Source organism: Lithobates pipiens, unplaced genomic scaffold (assembly GCF_037356315.1).
Source record: "Lithobates pipiens isolate NorthernLeopardFrog02 unplaced genomic scaffold, aLitPip1_a1.2 Scaffold_18, whole genome shotgun sequence".
NCBI lineage: Eukaryota > Metazoa > Chordata > Amphibia > Anura > Ranidae > Lithobates > Lithobates pipiens.
In genome coordinates, this window is record NW_027507758.1 from 459,655,317 (window position 1) to 459,676,166 (window position 20,850).

General features: G+C 43.4%; 1 protein-coding gene across 1 annotated transcript in view; it reads left to right on the plus strand.

Annotated features, from left to right (window-relative positions):
* GYG1 (glycogenin 1) overlaps positions 1 to 20,850 on the plus strand; it is a gene marked incomplete in the record, with an annotated part of 42,930 nt that overhangs the window by 4,763 nt on the left and 17,317 nt on the right. The window contains 3 exon segments of the mRNA XM_077488255.1: positions 13,625 to 13,760; positions 13,833 to 14,007; positions 19,436 to 19,598. Of these exon segments, the coding sequence (XP_077344381.1) occupies positions 13,625 to 13,760; positions 13,833 to 14,007; positions 19,436 to 19,598 (474 nt within the window).

Consider the following 20,850-nt stretch of genomic DNA (forward strand, 5'->3'; position numbering starts at 1 on the left):
TAGGTTGTCTGTCGGGTCCTGCCGCCGCCATCTTGGGTATGGGAATCAGGAAATGGAGCCTTTCGGCTTCATTTCCCGGTTCCCTACTGCGCATGCGCGAGCCGCGCGGCGCAATCCGGACGGTGCCCGCTGCCTCTGGGAACTGTGTTTCCCAGCAGGCAGCGGGGCACTTGCGCAAAGGGGCGTAATCTACGCCCCTTTCCGCAGACAGCTATCCCGGAAGTGGGTGCAGTTACCTGGATTATCCAGGTAACTGCACCCCCCCTCCCCCCTGAAAGGTGCCAATTGTGGCGCCGGAGGGGGGGGGATTCGGATGAGCGGAGGTCCATTTTAGGGTGGACCTCCGCTTTAAGTAGCTTTCCTTTCACATACCTCTATCTAGTCCCAAGCTGGCAGAGGCCATTGTGGCATCTCTGATGTCCTCTTGCATTATATATCCTTTTCCTAAGTGCTTGTAGCTCCCTCAAATGGCAGGGCCCATAGTCGGTAAGAAAGAGGCTAGCATTCAGTCCACCTCAAAGCCTGTCCTGGGTGAGTCAGTTTTTGTGCAACCCGCACGGTCTGTCCATTCATTTCAATAAGCTGCCCTCCCCACAAATGCAGGGAAAGTCCCTGACTCCAATGAATTAATTGCACCCCTCCATGTCAGAGCAGTGTTTTGCCTGTTTGTCAAAGCATGCCACTTTGTGAGCATTCCTGACCTGCACAAGTCACTACAGTAATAGCCTGCCCAGTTTTGTGTGGGGTTTTTTTTTTTTTTTCTTGAATAGTGAAAAAAAACATGTTCTTGCTAGAGGCGGGAAAGGTGTAAGTGTTTAAAAAGGGGAGCAAATTGAGGTTTGCGCTAATTTGGTGCATTTTAGAATTAAGATTTAAAATGTGTTGTCGGTAGAAAGAATATTACCCAGAAGGCTTCATCTAGGCCATGATCTGAAGTTTGAATAATTGCTTTAATGTTGCAACTCTCCTACCTGAAGTCTTCTGTACATGCTATCTGAAGACAGCATAGTGGAAGAATGCTTGTACCATACCTGGAAAGTTACAGCATTCTAGATGGCTTAAACTGAATGCAGATGTGTATTAAAGCTGATGGAGAAGCACATTGTCTAATAAGAATTTTATTTTCTTGAATCGTCTGTGCAATGAAGGATAAGTTCATCTTTCATAACATGTTGCATACATATTCAGGGTGTAACATGTTATAAAAGGACTAGCCCCTGCTCCCACTCCCTCCCCTGTTTGACAGCTAGCAGGGGATCTTTCCCTGGGGGGGGGAATAAAAGTCCTAACATCCTTGGCGGCTGTCTAAGGCCAAAACAATTGGTTGATGACAATTTTCATAATCTGTCTATGTTTAATCAGCCAGCTGAATAGTTGACCTGCATACAGAATGCATTTGTTTACATATCAGGAAATGCAGGGCAGCACACACAGCTCATGACACTGTCCATACATGTCAATAAGGGCCTGAATGCCTCATGGGACATGTAGTCCTGGACAGGAAGCGAGTGGTTCTACAGGCAGAGGTTTTTACCTTGCTATAGGGGGCCTTTTTACTATGCTTTGCAGCTTGCTATTGGGGGAACTCGAGCAAGAAGAGCCAGAAGCATTGGTGGGGGACCCCGAAAGAGAATTGGGGCTGCTCTGTGCAAAAAATGGTCACATCCATGAAGTCTCAGCTTTTAGTACTATAATATAAAATTTGTATTAATCTCCTTTCCACTCCTTTAGCTTCATGCCTGACTCCTAGTTATAATACCAATATATCATACTTCTGGGTATATTTGTTTCACACTATAAATTAATCCCTTTATAGTAGCAATTTTTTATAGACTTCAATGTAGAAGCTGCAGAAAAGCATGTATGCACCCACTTTTCCCAGGAAACACTGCAGATTACTTTAAAGACCAGACACTTCCACCATGGCCTCAGTTGTAGTGTTTCCTCTGGCCATGGTGGAAGCACTGCAGGGAACCAGGGGGTGCTGCACTTTCTTTCTGCACACACCACCAAAAGAGGTGTGTGCGAATTGTCACTTTCATATGGGGACAGTGTTGTGTGAACACACAATTGTCATTCAGAATGTTACAGCACTGAAAATTGGCCTGGGCAGGAAGGGGAGGAACTACCCTGTATTGAAGTTGTTTTGATTGGATTATAACCTGAACCATCAGCCAACTAATCGATTAGGAAAATGGTTGCAGCTGTCAGCTTGATAGAGAGAGATATATAGATATAGATATAGATATAGATATAGATATAGATATAGATATAGATATAGATATAGATATAGATATAGATATAGATATAGATATAGATATAGATATAGATATAGATATAGATATAGATATAGATATAGATATAGATATAGATATAGATATAGATATAGATATAGATATAGATATAGATATAGATATAGATATAGATATAGTACCATGAGACGGGAAGAATCAACTGCCAGAGTATATCTGCTTGTCTGTACAAGGATGCGGATACAGACAGGTCTGGGACCTGCATGGCATCAACTATCTGCTGATCATTGGTGCAATGTTTTACAGCCTCTAAAACAAAATGCACTTTACCTGCAAAAATGTGCCTTTATTGGTAAAAGGGAACTTATCCTTAAAGAGAAAGTAAACCCTGGTTTACAACTACTTTAATTCATTGTGAAGCCTTGCCTCTGCAGGAGCTCCCTGTAAAATAACTTGCTGCTGCTTGCTCTCCTTGTGCAGGGTGACTGGTCTTGTCTCTGCTGCCTTTTAACTTCTGCATATGGCCCGATGGGTCCCTCACAGCTGTTCGGTCACAAAGTAATACCTGGGTTTGCAAAGTATTCTGGGATGCCTCTAGTGCAAATGCATATATTTTGAACATGCTGTAATATCTACACCAGCACTCGGGTGACACCAAGGGTGCACATAACAGAGGATCCTGCTATGCTGGCAAGCATAAGATGTCTGGTTCACACTGTCAAGTCATAGGATTGCACAACAATGATTTGTTACACCAACACTTAATATTCCTGATATATGCCTGCTGTACCATGTACTTGTATGGGTTTTTTTTTTTTTTTGTACTGCTTTAACCCTCTTGGGTATTAGAGTTCACTGGAGTCGTCTTCTCAATGACATCACAGAACTGGTGAATGTCAGACCTTGCACTCTTCCACCTTGAATTTGGGAATGCCCCACAGATGCTCAATAGGGTGTGGGTCTAAAGACCAGTCCATCACCTTTACCCTCAGCTTCTTTAGCAAGGCAGTGTTTGGGGTCATGTTGGAATACTGCCCTGCGGCCCAGGCTGATAATGCTGTGGCATGTCAATCAAGGAGGAACAAGCTCAGCCACTGCACAGGAGACTGCTCACATCCTTCAGTGGGCAGAGCAACAAGTATCAGCCATTTACATCCCAGGAGTGGAGAACTGGCAGGCGGACTACCTAAGTCACCAGATGCTGGACCCAGGAGAATGGACATTGCATCCAGAGGTGTTCAGGCTACTGTGCCTGTGATGGGGCACACCAGATGTGGATCTCCTGGTTTCCTGTCTCAATTGGAAGGTGCAGAGATTTGTGTCCAGGACAAGAGATCCTTGGGCACACGCGCTGGTGGCTCAGTGGGGTCAGTACCAGCTGATCTATGCCTTTCCTCTGCTAAAGCTGCTATCATGTCTGCTCCAGAGTGGAGTCCGAGGGGGGTTCCAGTAATTGCCCCAGCATCCCTGGTATGCAGACCTAGTGTGCCTGGTGGCGGATGCCCCCTGGCGACTGCTGTTACAAGAGAGCCTTCTGTCTCAAGGTCCAATTCTCATCCTGGTTTTAACACCATGGCTATTGAGAGCCAGGTGTCGAACCGGGGCCTTTTGGACTCTGTGATCCCAACTATGTTGAGAGCATGGAAGACATATCACCATACTTGGAAGGCCTACATCTCCATGTGTGAGGAGAAAGGATGGAGCCTGTGCTCCTTTTCTATATCCAGGATCCTGCTGTCTTACAGCGAGGATTAGACCTGAAATTGGCCTTGAGCACCATGGCAGGTGGCCATGTAATTTGCAATTGCACTTACATTTTTAATGTAAATGCACTGTTGCATTTGTTACAAGTTTTTGATGCGGTTGTAAGGTAGTGACTCCCAGATTGAGTATTTATATTATTATTTTTTAACTGTTCCCACAAGCCATTGTGGGTGAAGGTTTTTTTATGCTTTTTCCCACCCCCTTGTTTTGGCACTGCTTGAGGATGTCCTGATGGTCTAAGGAGCTGTCAGTCAGTGAACGTAAGAATAGGATTTTTGGTACCCCTGATGCATAGTCATGCTTGGAAAGCTGTTCCGACTCCTGATCTCTAAGGTGTCATAAATTCACTTTAAGTCCCCCCCCCCCCCACATCATCCAGCATCAATCTGTACCCTCTGGAGAAATCTTCCTCAGAATCGGACCCCAAGTCTGCTTGAGAAGAGGCAAGTGATCTGGGTTCCCCCTACCTTCCTGACTAGGCTAAGATAGAATAGGCATACTTGCTGCTCTAGGTATGGGCACGGAGGGACCCTGCATCCTATCCATCCCTTAAATGATTTGGATGTGGATGCAATTTCATCTTTCAGACGTAAAGGCTTTTATGACACTACCAAATGTGTCAGTTTAACTAAGGATGATTCTATGACAAAGTGGTTTCTCCCAATTAGCACATAGCTTTGACCCACACATTTTCTCCTGGGAGGCTGCATCTGGGACTTGTCCTAGGCTTTACCCTGACATCAAAGACAGGAAAAACCCATGAGCCTGTCCCCAACCCTGACACCACTGTGCATGGCTCAGAGGGATGGAGAGAAGTGCCCAGCCATTCACCTACCCCCTCCCAGAGTAAACCAGTCAGACCCCATCATGCTTACCTGAGAGGTGCTGGAAGAACTGGAATGCTGCATTGCCCTCCATGGCTACTCAATTTGTCACAGGATGCCCAGAAAGCCATGCCTGGAGACCGGAAACTTGTCTCACAGCACCCCCTGATGTGGCTCAGCTGAAAGCTACGTCTTCATTTGTTAGAGTGCAGAAGCCCCTCCTCTGCACACCTTCTCTCCGACACCCGGAAGAGTTGGGTAGCATGCCTACGATGGATGCTGTCTGTCCACCAACTACAGAAGATGGGATCTGTGCAGCAGAATAGAGGCAGGGTCCCACTACAATCTTCAGGGGTCCAACTCTCTCCCTGAGTTGTGGGTTTTTTTTTTTTTTTGTGGCAGCAGTGTGCTAGCAGCCCTGCTTGGACACGGGTTCTTAAGCAGAGAAGGTAAGTATGCCTCATCCAGGACAGTCATGGGACATGGGGCTCCTCGGGTTCCTCACATGCTTCCTTCACATCTGGCAGGAAACACAAACTGAAAGGCCTGGAGGACCTCCTTTTAACCATTTTGGGTGAATGTTTCCTGTCCCAGAGGGAGGAGCCCTGTGTCTCAGAGGCTGGAAGATGAGAAAAAAAATCACTTTAAAGATCAGTGCCATGCTACCAATCTTTGCCTGAAATCAGTGCCGGTCAGTTGTGCCAACCAAAAATGAAATAAAATGGTACTAAATATTCACACAACTGGCATGATTTTAAATCTTATCGGCACTGATTTCAAGCTGTGACTGCATGGCACTGACTTTCTTTAATAATGCTATGAATTGTGTGCACACCAGCATTATCACTTTAAATTGTCTTCTTGTAATCTCTCTCAACTAGAAGTTCAGTAGAATGGTATTGGCACAGGGGTTAATTGCCTACACATTTTAATGGGTCCCAGAAGGCTATAGGACTTTCCACAAAATGCAGCATGACTCACAAGGAATCGCAGCTTAGTGGCCCATAGTAAACATTCAGTGCTGGGGACCTGAAGATGGCAAAGAACAAGTTCCGGTGGCTATGCTGAAGGGCAGTCACCTGTCCAGGACCAGACATAGAATTTGCAGCTGCTGACTCAGAGCTAATTGCTTTAGGGCTCTTGAACACTGCATCTTGTAGTGGGTCCTATAGGTTTTTGTTTTATCTGCCTGGTAACTCTCCATGTTGGCCAATGTGACAATGCACACTGCTTTTTCAGGAGTTTACAGGTAGAAAAACACTTTTTTTTTTTCTTTTTTTTTTTTGAGGCTTTTGAACAGAAGATGCTTAAGTGCCCAAAAACACGTGGGAGTTCAAACACACAGCCGAGGGTTAGTAAAAAATAGATGCACAAAAACTTCAAATGCCTTATGAAAAAAAACAAAATGGTTATTGCATAGGCCTAATAAGCCACATAATGGTAGCCTGTAGAAATCAGTCATCCCTTAACAATCTAATTGTGTGCTTTAACAACTATCCTTTTGCACTAATTCTATTGTCTAAAATGTGTCACCCACATGCCACCTGAGCAGTTATGAGTTTGGTGTCTTAGCCAATGAACTCCACATGGATCCCTCATTTTTATAGTACTATGTCTTCTATGAATAGTGGTGTTCTTGGAAAGACCTGTGTAGCATTCCTTTCTCTGCAAAGACAGGCTGGGATTTCATTCAGTTGTGATAGACTTGTACCAGGGCCTCATTGAGGGACTGTTATTGACACGGTGATAACCAGAGTATAATCCAGGAGCATGTTTTAGATAGTTGCTTGGCTAGAAGATACTGCAAGTGTCCTTGACTGTGATTCATACAGGACTGCAACTGGTCAGGTGGTACAGGCACTGCTATCATGTCTTAACAGGAATTTAACACTTGCATGCCTATCCTTGAAACCAAGCCATATGCAGAAAATGTCATATGCCAATATCTAGAAATTGACTTCCACACACGTATATGTGTGTGTGTGTGTGTGTGTATATGTTTTAATTTTATTAAAAAAAACTAGGCAAATCTGTATTTCTGCTGTAATGGCTTCCCTCTTTTTTGCTTTTACTATTTGAACAGGGTATTGGAAATTAAAGCAATTTTGGTATCTTATAATTGAAAGTCCAGTTGCCTGTACATCTGTTGGTGTTGACTCCTAATGGCCTTTATAGTGTGTTCCCGGCCCAGGAAGCTCTAGTGGAAATCGATTGGCAAGATCTGGGGAGGAAACCCTTCCTTTGAAGGGCCCTGAAGCCTAGGTTTTTCTTAGCACAGAGGATGCCAGTTGGTAGGGTACCCAGACTGGATGCAGCCTTCTATCTGGTTTCCAGGCATACAGACCTTGCCTGGGAGAGATCCCATAAATGAGGATGGCTCTGCTATTAGAGGAAGTAAACCCTGATGGGTTTACTTCCCCTGTCTTCCTGCAAAGGTAAAGCATAATGGGCTCCTATGCATTGCAGACCACAAACTGTCCACCCCCCTCAGTCCAATTGGTTCATCTGGAGCACTTACCCCATCTATGAGGGGCAGCTGCTTTCCCTGTTCTCCTTTGGTATCACAGGCGGCTTCCCTTTCCCTTGCTCTCCACAGGAATGTCTCCTCCCTTCTCTGCAGTCAGACGCTTCTTTCAGCCATTTGGGAGATGGGGCTCTCAGACCCGCTTCCTAATTGCCGTTTTCAGATTGCCAAATATTCATTCACTTTTATCACAACTGTGGGCTCGGAGTGCAGTGCTCTGTACCCCAAGCTAACCCTATATTGGAGCCTCTAACTCTAATCATGTGCTTCAAAACCTACCCATTAGCATGTATGTGTCCAGGACCCTTGGATGGGAGGTGCACCCTCATGGATGGGCCACCACTGCTTTTGCCTAGAGAATACATGATATTTGTGCATAACTGATTTTATGGGTTTTCTAACCGCACTGGGGAGTAGCCCAAAAAAGGTTGCACTCATTCAGTGTGGACAAGTGGGATTTTGAGCTTTAACTCGAAAATGAATGTTTGCCATTTCTTATGGATGCAAATTGAGTATGTGGGGAAACCAAACCGTGTGAAGTAGAAATTATGAGGAAGGCCTGCCAGGTGGCAAGGGAATGACTTCACAAAGTGCCCTTCAGATCACTCTGTACTTTGCAAACAAGAATAGCCAGAAGTAAAGGGTACTTCTGGACATGGCTGGGGTTCCTGTTTTACCAGCTGTTGAACTAATATTGACGTTGCTTCTAGCTTGCCTATTTTTAGTTCTTATATCATCGAGTTCACTCTTTATGTCCAAGGTTTCCACATTAGTGAGTTTGAGGCCTATACACTTGTGTTCAGAGTAACATAGCTGAATGTTTTTAAATGCAGTAATGTATAAATGTCTTGACAGCTGTAGTATGCTGCAAAATATTGGATGTCTCTAAGAATATTGGAGCAGTATAGGACATAAAGTGCATTCATAAAGAATTCTGATTTTCCAATTTAAGTTGCAGCCTGATATTGGTGATAATGAGTGTCTGTCTGTTTTTTTTTTTTTTTTTTTTTTCCTCTGCAAAGAGTCACTGGTGGAATGCCTACCCCCCCCCTCCAATTCTGGTTCCCCACTTCTAGTATCAATGGCCATTTTCATAACTCCGTAAATGGGACAGTTGGGTTTTTAGTGCAGTACAGCCCAATGCTGTAACAAATCGCTTATATTGGTGGCTTGTAGCAACATCACTCTGCAAAATGTTGCCTATATCTGCCATTGGGCTGGGCAGAAAAACAAATGTAAACTGAATAGGCAGGGAGTGGGAATCCATACACTGGGGGTGTTTCTTCTTAATGTTTTATTCATGAGTCTGTGGAAATGACTGCCTTATTTAGTATTGGCTTCAGAAGCATCCAATCTTTTGGATAAGAACAGCATTTAATGAATGTAATCTTTTAGGAATGTTTGAAACCTCTGGTAGGGAATGCAGATGTAGGTCATGGTATCTAGAGACTTTGTAGTTCTGCTGGATGAACTATTTACAGAATGGTATTTTAGTGGGTCATTGCAAAAGATTAGCTTAAACCTGTTGCAATGACATCCTTTCATTTTATGATTTATGCAGGATAACTACAGCTGTCATACAGGCTGCCATTTGGCTTTCTGTTAGCAATGTCTATTCCAGGATGTGCCAGTGACATTTATGGCGGCTAGTTTTGCCAAACTGTAGAATGGTGTCTGAACAAGGTTCTCAAGCCATTATACATACCAGCAACTTTTATTAGTTACACCTTGCTAGTACCAGGCTAATGCACCACCTTAATTCTTCATGGCATAGATTCAACAAGGTGTTCAAAAGTGTGTGTGTGTGGGGGGTTTATTTTTTTTTTTTCCTTCCAACTTTTTGTCCATATTGGCATGACATCATGCAGTTGCTGCAGACTTGTCTGCACATCCATGATGCAAACCTCCTGTTCCACTACATCCCAAGGGTGTACTATTGGATTGAGATCTGGTGGCTATCATTTCCATTGGACTACAGTGAATTCATTGTCGTGCTCAAAAAACGCTTGATTTGAGCTTTGACATGATGCATTATCCTGCTGGAAGTAGCCATTAGAAGATGGTTATAACTTAGTCTTAAAGGTATGGACATGGTCAGCAAGAATACGTAAAAGACCAAGACCTTTAAATGATCAATTGATACTAAGGGACCCAGTGTGTGCCAAGAAAATATCCTTCACACCATTATGCCACCAGCCTGAACCATTGATACAAAGCAGGATGATGGATCCATGATTATGACAAATTCTGACCAGGTAACATTTTCTAATCTCATCCAATTTTGTTGAGCCTTTGACTTGTAACCCCAGTTTACTGTTAGCTGACAGGAGTGGGACCCAGTGCAGTTGTCTGCTGCTATAGCCCATCTGGTTCAATGTGTTGGTTCAGAGATGGTATTCTGCATACCTGGGTTGTAACGAGTGCTTATTTGGTTTGAGAGGATAGAGGGGCATTTTAATCTGCCCATTCTCCTGACATCAAGGTATTTGTCAACAAATGCTGCCCGCTGGATATTTATTTTTTGACCATTCCCTGTAAAACCTAAAGATTGTGCCTGGGAAAAATCTCAGATCAGCAGTCTTTTTGAAATGCTCAGACCAGCCCATCTGGCACCAGCAACCATGCTATGTTCAGTCTCAAATTTCCATTCAGATGCTGAGCTTCAAAGTTTCCACCATGTCTAAATGCATTGAGTTGCTGCCAGGTGAGGGCTTCATTCCAGCAGTTCTGTTAGAGGCAGAAAGGGTCTCTTGCAGAGTTGATCATGAGGGTTCTGGGTTTAATGACATCCTGAATCCCAGCAGTACCGTGGGCTTGGATCCACTCCAGGACTCTCCAGCACGTCCTATACTCCTGGGACCAGAAGAGAAGAATACTGGACAAAGTTGCCATTCCAGGCATAGTAAGGGAATCCCTACAGTGGTGACTTCATCCTCAAATTGTGGGGGTCTCCTTTTGGGGCCAACTTCAGCCCCTCAGGATAACGGAGGATGTGAGTTCCTGGGGGTGGGGGCCCACCTAGAGGAACTGCAAGCCCAGGGTCCTTGGGACTGGGGTTGGAAGTATCTCCAATTTTCAGAAGCTCTTGGCCGATGGAGGCCTTAAGGGCTTTCAAGGGAAGGATCAGGGGCAGAGGTCCAGATTCTTTCAGACAATACTACAAAAGTGTAATTCCTGAATCATCAGGGAGGCATCAGATCTTGCAATCTTCTGACTGGCACTAAGGATCCTTGGCTGGGCAGAGCAACAGATCCTCTGTTGGCCTATGCCTTTCCCCCTTGGGTCGAATACGAAAGTTTGTACCTCTCGGAGGGTAGTCTAATTTTAATTGCCCCCATGGTGGCCTAAGAGGGCCTGGTTTCCAACCTTGAGGAGTTAGTCCATGGCCCTGCCTCCAGCATCTTCCTGTTGGGCAGGACCTCTTCAGGGTCCAGTCTACCACCCAGATCCCAGCTTCTTCAGGCTGACAGCCTGGCTCTGTCGGGCCCTTCTCCTGCAGGTTCTGCCTCAAGTAGTTCCTACTCTAAGTAGGAAACCAGTTAGAAGGCCTATTTATGCAAAGGCCTGCTGTATTTTCTTGAGCTGGTCTCAAGCAAGAGGAACTTAACGAGATCCCTGCCATCCTGGAACTTCTCCAGGATGGCTCAGATCAAGGACTAGCAACCAAGTTACTTGGGGTACAGATTGCAGCCTTGTCCTTTTGGACAGGAGATTGACAAGAACCTTTTTATCAGGGGTCTGGCGCCAGACAGGCTGTCCCCAGTACAGATGTGTAGATTTGTTATGGGACCTTACTCTAGTTTTAGAGGGTCTAACCAAGGCTCTGTTTGAACCATTAGATCAGATTCCCCTTAAGTTCCTCATGTTTAAGTTGGCTTTCCTTCTGGTGATTACAACAGCCAGAAGGATAAGCGATATTCTGGCTTTTTCAATCAAAGCAATTTTTTCGTTTTACTTGACAGGGTTATACTTGGGCAGGACCCCCTGTATCTCCCAAAAAGCCTCGACGTTCCCTAGCACTCAAGAGATTGTGCTTCATTTTGCAATCTTCAAAATGTGAAGGAAATCTTTATGCATTGTCTAGATGTCAGATGATGTCTTATTTTAGATGGTTGATTTAGAACATCCAGCCATTTCTTAACTCCCCCCCCCCCCCCCCCGAACGGCCACCAGGCATCAAGAGCATCCATAGCAAGGTGGATTAAGCATACCATTTCCTTGAACTATGAATACTCTGGTATGACAGTCCCAAGGGACCTTAAGGCACATTCCACCCAATCGCTGGCAACCTCTTAAGCAGATATGTAAGGCAGCTACATGGACAAGCGAGAACACCTTCCTGAGATTATCGGGTGGAGTTTGTCACCTCAGGATCAGGCGTTTGGTAGGAAGGTCTTGCAAGCTGTTGTCCCACCCTAACGTAGGTTTGAGCTACTTGCATTTCTCCCAGGGTGCCGTCCTGGAAGATTAATTAAGAAAATGACCAGTTACACTTGCCATTAACAGTGTTTCTGGCAGGCCTACTTCCCACCTGCTCTTGGGTTTATCCATTATGCATTTGTGGTGGTTTCTCTTGTGCACTGGTGTGGGTCAATTTTCACAACTGAGTACAGGGAGGGGCAGGCGTTAACCTTTGAGTTTCCTGTCAGGTGGGACCAGTCATCTCTCAGGGTGTGATCTGTTACCATTTAAGTAACTTTTTTTTTTTTTTCTTGGAGACCTTAGATTTTTGCCATGTCCCATAACTGAACAAATCTTGAGGGGTCTCAACCATTTCATACTCAAACAAGCATAATTAGGGCTATTGTGAATCCTTCTTGAGTGGTCCATTATGCTGGGGTAAATGAGTAACAATATTTGCAGAGGAATCTTGTGATCTGATGCTAGAAGGGGTGATGGTGACCAACAGACCTGTGTTGCTGCATATTGGTATTTATGCAAATGGACATATGGGCATCAGGACTCGCGCATGTGCAGTAGGAAGCAGGCAGTGAGGCCGCAAAGGCTCCACTGCCTGTTCCCCCTTCGTTAGGATGGAGGCGCTGGCAGCTGATCCAATGGACGGGGCGGTTGACATTGCGGGTTCGTTGGACAGGTAAGTGTCCTTTTTTTTAAAAGTCAGCAGCTACAATGTTTGTAGCTGCTGACGTTAAAAAGTTTGGCTGGAATGCCCCTAATGGTCCATCTGTGTCCCCCAAATCACACTTCAGGCTACCATTTCTACATTGCATTCCTGTGATTCATAGAAGCCCAGCCAAACAACTTTTGGCTGGACTTCACCTTCTAAAATGTGTCTGGGTTATCCATTTATGGGGGTTACTTGTTTAGAACTCAACAGTATAAAAGTTAGTTCAACTGCATATTTCTTTGAACATATCTACTAGTCCCAGGCAGCACTTCATTGCATGATTGTTCCTAGCAGTATGAACTGGCTTGTGGGTTGGCATGTTTAGGTCTTGGCTATTTAAACCTCCTTGTTCTGGTGGATTAAGACTTTGAAGCTGTGGTTATTTTTGGATAGTGTACATTGAGACAATGTGTTAGAACCAGTTTGGTGAAATGCCAGCTTCAAAGGCATTAGTACAAATATGGGCCATAAAACCTTAAATATCATTCTTTGGTTCTGTGTGCCTGGATAAAAGGCTAAAGAACATGGGCTACATCTTTGACTGACTTCCTATTACAAGTCGGGGCAAATGTGCTCCAACACCACTGTAAGACTTAAATGCTGTCGCCTCACACGACTTCTTTGCATCACTGAAGTATGGTGCAGTGACTTTAGAATGCAAGGCTAAGGGGCTCTCCTGCTGATCATTACTTTCTAAATGCTAACCTTTTGATAAGGTGGGAAAGGGGCTAAACATTGTGGGGTGTTTGCTTGATGTAACCATTTAAATCTTCTATTTTCCTAGAAATCTTCTTTATCCTAGAAGTTGTCACTTGAATACTACTCGGGTCGGTGCCACCTTCTCTTTTTTTATTTCTTTTCCTTCTCTTGTAAGACCCTAATAGAGGGCCTAATCCTCCAGTACCAGGCCATTTCATAAATTGATATAGAACTATAGGTCTGTCCTCAAATTCCCAATTTACAGATATTGACTATAAAATGCTTCTCTGGAGTAGCATGACTACCAAGTGTTTAGAATGCAGTGAATAATGGGAAAACGGCGCTGTCTATTAATCCTTATTTTATTTTTTTGAATTGTTTAGAATGCAGAACGTTGGCTCTTCAACTTGCTTATGTAGATTTTTCTTTCTAGATCAAGCCTTTGTCACCTTGGCAACCAATGATACCTATGTGAAAGGAGCGCTTGTACTGGGATCTTCTCTCCGGCGGAACAGCACTACAAGAAGACTTTGTGTGCTCATAACTCCTCAGGTCTCAGAGTCCATGAGGCAAGTATTAATCTGTCATGAAGCTGCTTGGTAGTTATAGTTTTGAAGCTAAAATGTGTCTGTCTTCAACAGAAAAGTGCTCAACAAAATTTATGATGTTGTTCAAGTGGTGGATGTCTTAGACAGTGAGGACTCTGCACACCTGGCTCTAATGGAACGACCAGAACTTGGCATCACATTAACAAAGCTTCACTGCTGGGCGCTGACACAATACACAAAATGTGTGTTTATGGATGCAGATACAATGGTAAACTTTTATTTTTATTTTTTTATAGCTTACAGAATGGGTCAACCGGACTCTTGGTTTTGTAGGTTGGAGCCTACAGATGATGGTAATTTGCATTGTACTGTCTCAAGTACATATTCATATTAAACTTTGGGGCAACTGCCCTTAACCCCCTCTGTGTGGATAGGTCTCTATCTTTAAATGGCTCAAATTACAAATTGACAAACATTTTGGTAATGTATAACCATAGTAAAGGAAGATGAAGCTTCCTCTTGTCTGACCTTCTGAAATTGTCTCAAGGCTTTACCAGGAGTTCAAGCACTGAACTTACTAAAGCTTTAAATAAACCTTCAGGCATTTACAAATACCATATCTGCTGACTTCTAATTAAAAAAGTCACCCCAGGGATCGAGATCTGTCTTGTCCCAGGCACCACCATGCTGGCTGTGAATTCCTGTTACAACTGACCCTACTCTGCATGAGGCATGCTGTTATTTTAGAATGGTCCTGTAGTCTCTTGTGACATGTTCCGGGGTGAAGAGAGAAATATGCAGACATTGGCAGGAGTGGGTACCTATCAGGAAAAAACCCTTGGTCCCCCTGATATGTAGGACATGTTCATGTGGCCAGTGAAATCCACCTGCTTACTGAATGACAGCACAGCCTCTGATGAAACCCTTCCACTGAGCTGCAGTGTGAGGGGAGCATCCAAGATGCAAATGGAGACCTAGCTTGCTCAGAAGCTGTGGAAATTTTCTTTTTTTTCCCTTCATTCTCCTAGCAAGCCTCAGCTTTGTCCAGAAGGAGGATGTCTTCAGAATTCTGGCAATATTGCAGTCAGTCCCCATTAACTCCAGGGGTGATTGTCTATCCAGGTAGGATACTTCTGATGGTTAACAATCTAGTTCAGGAAAGGGGACTTGGTTTTATCTAAAATATTTCAGTCCTTATTGATGCTGTGCCCATACCATGTAATTGCCTACATCAACTGTGATGAAGGTCACCTTTTTTTTTTTTATTTTTTTTTATTTTTTTCTCTCTTTAAGGGAGCCCTATCCAGAAAGTCTGTCCCTGTGGCTCTAGCAATTTTTCTTTACAAGACATTCCTGTGGATCATGTAACCCTGCAACCTGTCCTTGCTACAGTCTTTCAGACCTTAGCTATCTGGTCCAGTGCAACTTTTCAGGATACTAAAGATCTTTAACTGGAGTTTTCCCATTGCCTTTCTTTACTATACAGACTAATGTTCAAATATTTTGCATAGGCCTCCTGTTTAGTCACATGAGGACTCTTTGGCTTAACTTAGTCTGGCAAACTGCAGTGCAAGTAGTGACTTGTATATGCCCTAAGTCTAAAGATGCACCAAAGACTTCTCATCAAAGAAATCACCAGGGAAAGAATATGCTGTGCTGTCTTAGAAACGCATGTCCTCATCAAAGACCTGTAAGGTAGATGATTCTTGGGCTCAGTCTAGCTGGCCCCAATTTCACTGCAAGCCCTGGATATCTCCAATTAAACTCTTTCCAATGAAGCTAATCTAGACTTGTTCAAGCCACCTGGTCCCCATAAGGTTTCAGGTTCTTGGGTCCCAAATGTGGTGGTATCCAGAGGCTCTAAAGTAGAATTTTAGTCTCCGCCTCAACTATGCTTCACATTGTACTTGCCAGCTTCGGTTGGACTGTCATTCCACTCTAGAGCGGCTGTCTTGGTCATTGCTGCTGTGCTGGAAAGGTCTAGGTTTTATTTGATGCTGGTCATAGTGGCCAAGGGGAACATATGCCTTATATGACACTTAAAGGTTCTCCACACCTTCCATCTTCCCATTGCACCAACACATCTGTGTTTTGATGTGGAAAGACTTTCCCAGTTTGACCTTTCAGCTTGTCACTATTGCATCTAAGGTCCCTAACAAAATCCTAGCCTCTGTTTTAGTGTTCTTCTTTCTCCAGGCATCTGTATAGAAGGTTAATCTGGATGTCATGTCCAGACCAGAAGTTGATCTTAAATCTCAAGATGTCAGAGCTGGAACAGTCTCATTGCTTTGAGTTTTTTGGCATGATCTGCATATGGCCCAGTCTAAAGTGTTCCTTCAGGAGAAGCTTCTATTTTAAGTTGCAATCCAGGGGCCAGCCTATTTTCTGCTTCTGCATGAGGGTTAGGGGCTTACTGATGGCCTCATTCTGGTGTTAAAATAGGAAGAAAAGTGGCGGCACCACCAGCTTAGGAAAATTTATTGTAGCATACAAATCGGGAACATAAGCACACTACTCCTGTGGCTTCAGCAGATGTTTCACACACCTATGTTTAGTCATTAGCAGCAATGACTAAGCACAGGTGTGGAGAAAATTTTGCTGAAGCAACAGGTAGTGTGTGCTTATTCTTTTGCTACTTAAATTCTGTGTAGCGTGTGCTTGCTTATTCTTTTGCTACTTCAATCAATTCTGCTGGTGGTGCCATGACTTTTCTTTCTAATTTGCTTTTATATATCTTGGTTGCAGACCAAGGCTGGGACATGGCTTTTTGTCACGGCAAGATTGCACTTAAAGCAGTGCAACCTTTGTGCTATAACTCATTCTGGCAGTGTGGCGTGCGCTGTTTGATTCCCAACCAACGCTGCAAATTTGGCAGTATGCACCAAGGCAACCTCTAGAGCAGTGATGGTGAACCTTGGCACTCCAGATGTTTTGGAACTACATTTCCCATGATGCTCATGCACTCTGCTGTGTAGTGGAGCATCATGGGAAATGTAGTTCCAAAACATCTGGGGTGCCAAGGTTCGCCATCACTGCTCTAGAGTATTCATTAACTTAAGCAGCCAGACTAAGCTTGTTCTTAGACTAGTTCAGCACTGTAGTCATCTTCTCTCCCAATTTGGCAGGGCTTCACAGTGGATGCCAGATTTCTGTCATGGAAAGAGACCCTGGATACCTTCTCAGTGCAGAGCTTTGAGCAAACCTGTCTTGCTATGTTTTGAAGTGCAGTGTGTTAAGCTATGCTTTGAGTGTTGGCCCTCTTGTCTATGGAGCTGTTGGTTTTTTTAGCAATACCACATTTGGCTTTCATCAGCTATTGGGGAAGAGCCACTAGTTTTGCAGATTTAATGGAGTTGAATCGTGAGCACAATTTTTTAAATTTGTGCAGCTCTAGTGCTAGCTCAGGAAAACTCAAAGGAAGTATCCCATGGGACTGATCTAGGGCTTAAACTACTAATCGCTTGATCGGCCAGTAACAAAATGGGGTTAAAGTTAATGAGTCTGATATTTACCAGATTGACCATTTAATAGTATCTCTCCTCTATATGGTACTATATGTATATACCTCTCTGGTATATACAGAATCTCCTCTAATGGTATATCTCCTTTAATAGTTTATAATATATCCCCTCTAATGGTATGTGGTGTGTATCTCTTCTGTCATCAGTGGATTTGATATTTTGCTCCCTAACCATATAGTTATTTAAATTTACCACTGCATATAGATATTTAAAAATTGCCTTTTTTAACTAAATTATACATTACTTTTTTTTTTTTTAAACTGATTAAGCGATTCTGAAAATCTTTAGTTGCAGCCCTAGACTGATCTATGCTTTCTGGTTTGGGCCAATGCAACACTAGGTCTTGAGTACCTACAATCAGGAGTCAGTCTCTACTTTTTGCATGTTCCAGAGACCACTTGCCACCTATTAGACCTTTTGTACAGAGGGTTGCTAATGTTAACGCCTTTTGCGCCCATTAAGGATATCCCTTTTTTGCCTGCTTTTTACTTAGGTTTTCCATTCTTGCTGCCATTGTTGAACACTCTTGTGCCACAGACTTTTGAGACCAAGGCTGGCTAACATTCTTACTGTATTCCATGGTCATGAATACTGTCTAGTGTATGATGGGCCAAGATATTTGTCCCACCTGTAAAACTTTTTATTGGGAGTAAGTTTAAGGACACCAGATCTTTTCTTGTGGTTCACCTTTTTAAGCACTTCAGCCCTGGGAGCGCTTGGCTGCTCAATGACTAGCTTTTTGCTATAAATATTCCAATTTCTTTAAACTTTTTCCTCAGTTTAGGCCGATATGTATTCATGTACCTGGTAAAAAAATCGCAATAGGTGTATATTTGGTTTGTGAAAAAGTTATAGCGTCTACAAAATAGGGGGGCTTTATGGCTTCTTTTTTTTTTTTTTTTTTTTTTTTTTTTTTTTTCAGGACTGCAATATTGCAGTGGACATATTGTACACTTTTGGGACCGCTGACAACTATACAGCGATCAGTGCTATAAAATGCACAGATTAATGTATAAATGTCATTCCCAGGGAAGGGAGTTAACACCCCTAGGGAAAAACTGTAGGGGGATGGGTTTGTCCAGGGCAGATTTGTGTTCATGCATAGTATGAACACACTATCTGTCTCTACTCCCCTGAATGAACTGGGGTCTGTTAGGAGTGTCCAGCGGTCAATGGCCACATGTTGCAATGTACACCCCTAGTGGCCAAAAGCAAAGCGACATAATGGTGTTCTGCTACAGTAACTGCAGTGGCTGGTCAGCAAGCTGTTAAATTTTTCTCTTGATGGAATCGTGTCACAACTGAGTATATGAGGTGCCTCTAAGTGTAGCAATAGGGTTAAATGTAATGACAATGCAAAATTTAGCAACCCACATGGTTGGTCAAGGGGTACATCTAAGTATGCAGGCATCTGGGGTAAAGCTGTCCATAGACTGACCTCTGCACTGCCATTGTTGCCCCTTCCAGACTGCGCCAAGCCTTTCAGGTCACTGTACTGCAGGTTGGTTTTCCGGTCATGATTGCAGACTGACAGCGGTGAGAGCTGACTATGTGCAGTGGATGATCTGTGGACAGCTTTACTCCAGATGCCTGAATACAGTACTCAGATGTGCCTCTTGATCAACCATGTGCATTAAATGTTGCATCTTCATTAAATGTAACTATATACTGCTACACTTGGCGCCTCTTCTCTTGTATACTCTGTATTTAGCTACTGCAGGATTTTGCTTCTAATACCCTTGTGCGCACACACACACACACACACACACACACTCTCTGAGTTTCCATTATTTCTTATGGGGAAATTCACTTTGAGTGCTTTGGATTACAATGTTGCTGTTAAACAAATTCTGCTTGCAATCCAATGTTTTGCTGTACATGTCAATGGAGCTTTGTATTAAAGGGATTGTAAAGGTTTTTTCTAAAAAAAAAAAAAAAAAAAAAAAAAAAAAATTTTAAAGGGAAATCTAAGGAAAAGGTAAGTGAACAAACGATGCACTAGCTTAAAGGTACCTAATTAAAAAATTAAGGGGTTTTAAAGCTTTTTTGTGTCCATCTCCTACAGGTGGTGTAACCCTATGTTCTGGAATACTGTGTGCATCACATTGACAAAATATGGTACTTTAGACTGAAATAAAAAATCTCCTGTATGACAAAGTGTGATCCATCTTCCAGGTTATGACAAATGTTGATGACTTGTTTGAACGTGAAGAGCTATCTGCTGCACCTGATCCAGGCTGGCCTGATTGCTTTAACTCTGGAGTGTTTGTATATCAGCCATCTATTGAGACTTACAACCAGTTGGTACAGTTGGCAAAAGAAAAAGGCAGTTTTGATGGTGAGTTGGAGATCACTATTGAACTGCAAATTTTGTATATACATTCTGAATAAGGCCTCTTGCACACCTATGTAATTGTCTAATCTTGCTGGAAGATTGTGAACAAACACTGAAGTAGCGCTCATACTTGCATTCTGACTTGCAAAAGCACATATGTAAGCACATTTTCATCCTTTTAGTTGCCATGATTTTTTCAGTTTATACATTTTTACAAGTATAAATTGTTGCACTTTTTTCTGTTTGCAAGGCACAGGATCTTTAACAATTGGATTAGATCACCACCTTCAGGATTGGGAAACTATGCAAAAGCATAGCCCTTGGCTCCCTGCTGGGAATTTCCCCTCTTATGCAGGGATATGCTTTTGTTGTATGACTTGGCAGCTAGGACAAAGGTAGGATGACCTAAATTTTGTTGGCACATGCAGAACCATAGGCATGTGCAGGTCTGGTTGCAGCAGCCCTATCATGGATATGAAGTTGGCCTGTAAGGGTTCTTCCACCCAGACGGCACCCCATTCTGGCAGTTGTCCTTTTTGGGAGAGGGTACCCTTCCTCTGAGGTGGTAAGTAGCTTACCACAACCTTTTCCCTGGGTGGCTGGAGTAGTCTACCCTTGTGTTCTGGGAAAGCCCCAGCCAACCAGCAGGTGGCTCCCTGCCTCTAGCTGTAGGAGACCTGCTAATTCCCCAGCGGTCCCTTTGGCAGTGAGCAGCCATAAATGGCCCATCAGAATTCTAACCCCAACCAAGATTACAGCTGTGGCCTTCAATGAACACTATTTCAGGTGTTTTAAATCTGGGTAGTGTCTCTCCAAACAATTTTTGCATGTTTTAATTAACCAAATTGATAAGTTGACATGCCAACTTAGAACTTAAGTTTGTAACTAAAATATAAAGCGAATGCAGAAATCTGACTAGTCTGTCACACACCACTTTGACCTATTTTATTGCTGCTTTAGCTGATCACAATGTGATGTGACAGCAGCCTTGTATGTGTGAAAAGTACTGCTTTCAACAGTAACTTCAGAAGCAGTTCATGCACTTTCTGAACCTGTCCATTTGTAAGCTGTAGCACAATCTTTAAAAATGTTTGTCCCTAGTCTTGTAAGTGTGTTCTGTACTACAAGCTTGCTATAGATTTAAAATGGGTTCCTTGGAGGTAATTTGGAGTAATTACTGTCGCAGAGGAACTGTGTGGATAATCCTGCAGGCTGCCATTGCAGGATTTCTCAGGAAAATGCTTGTTGCCTGGCA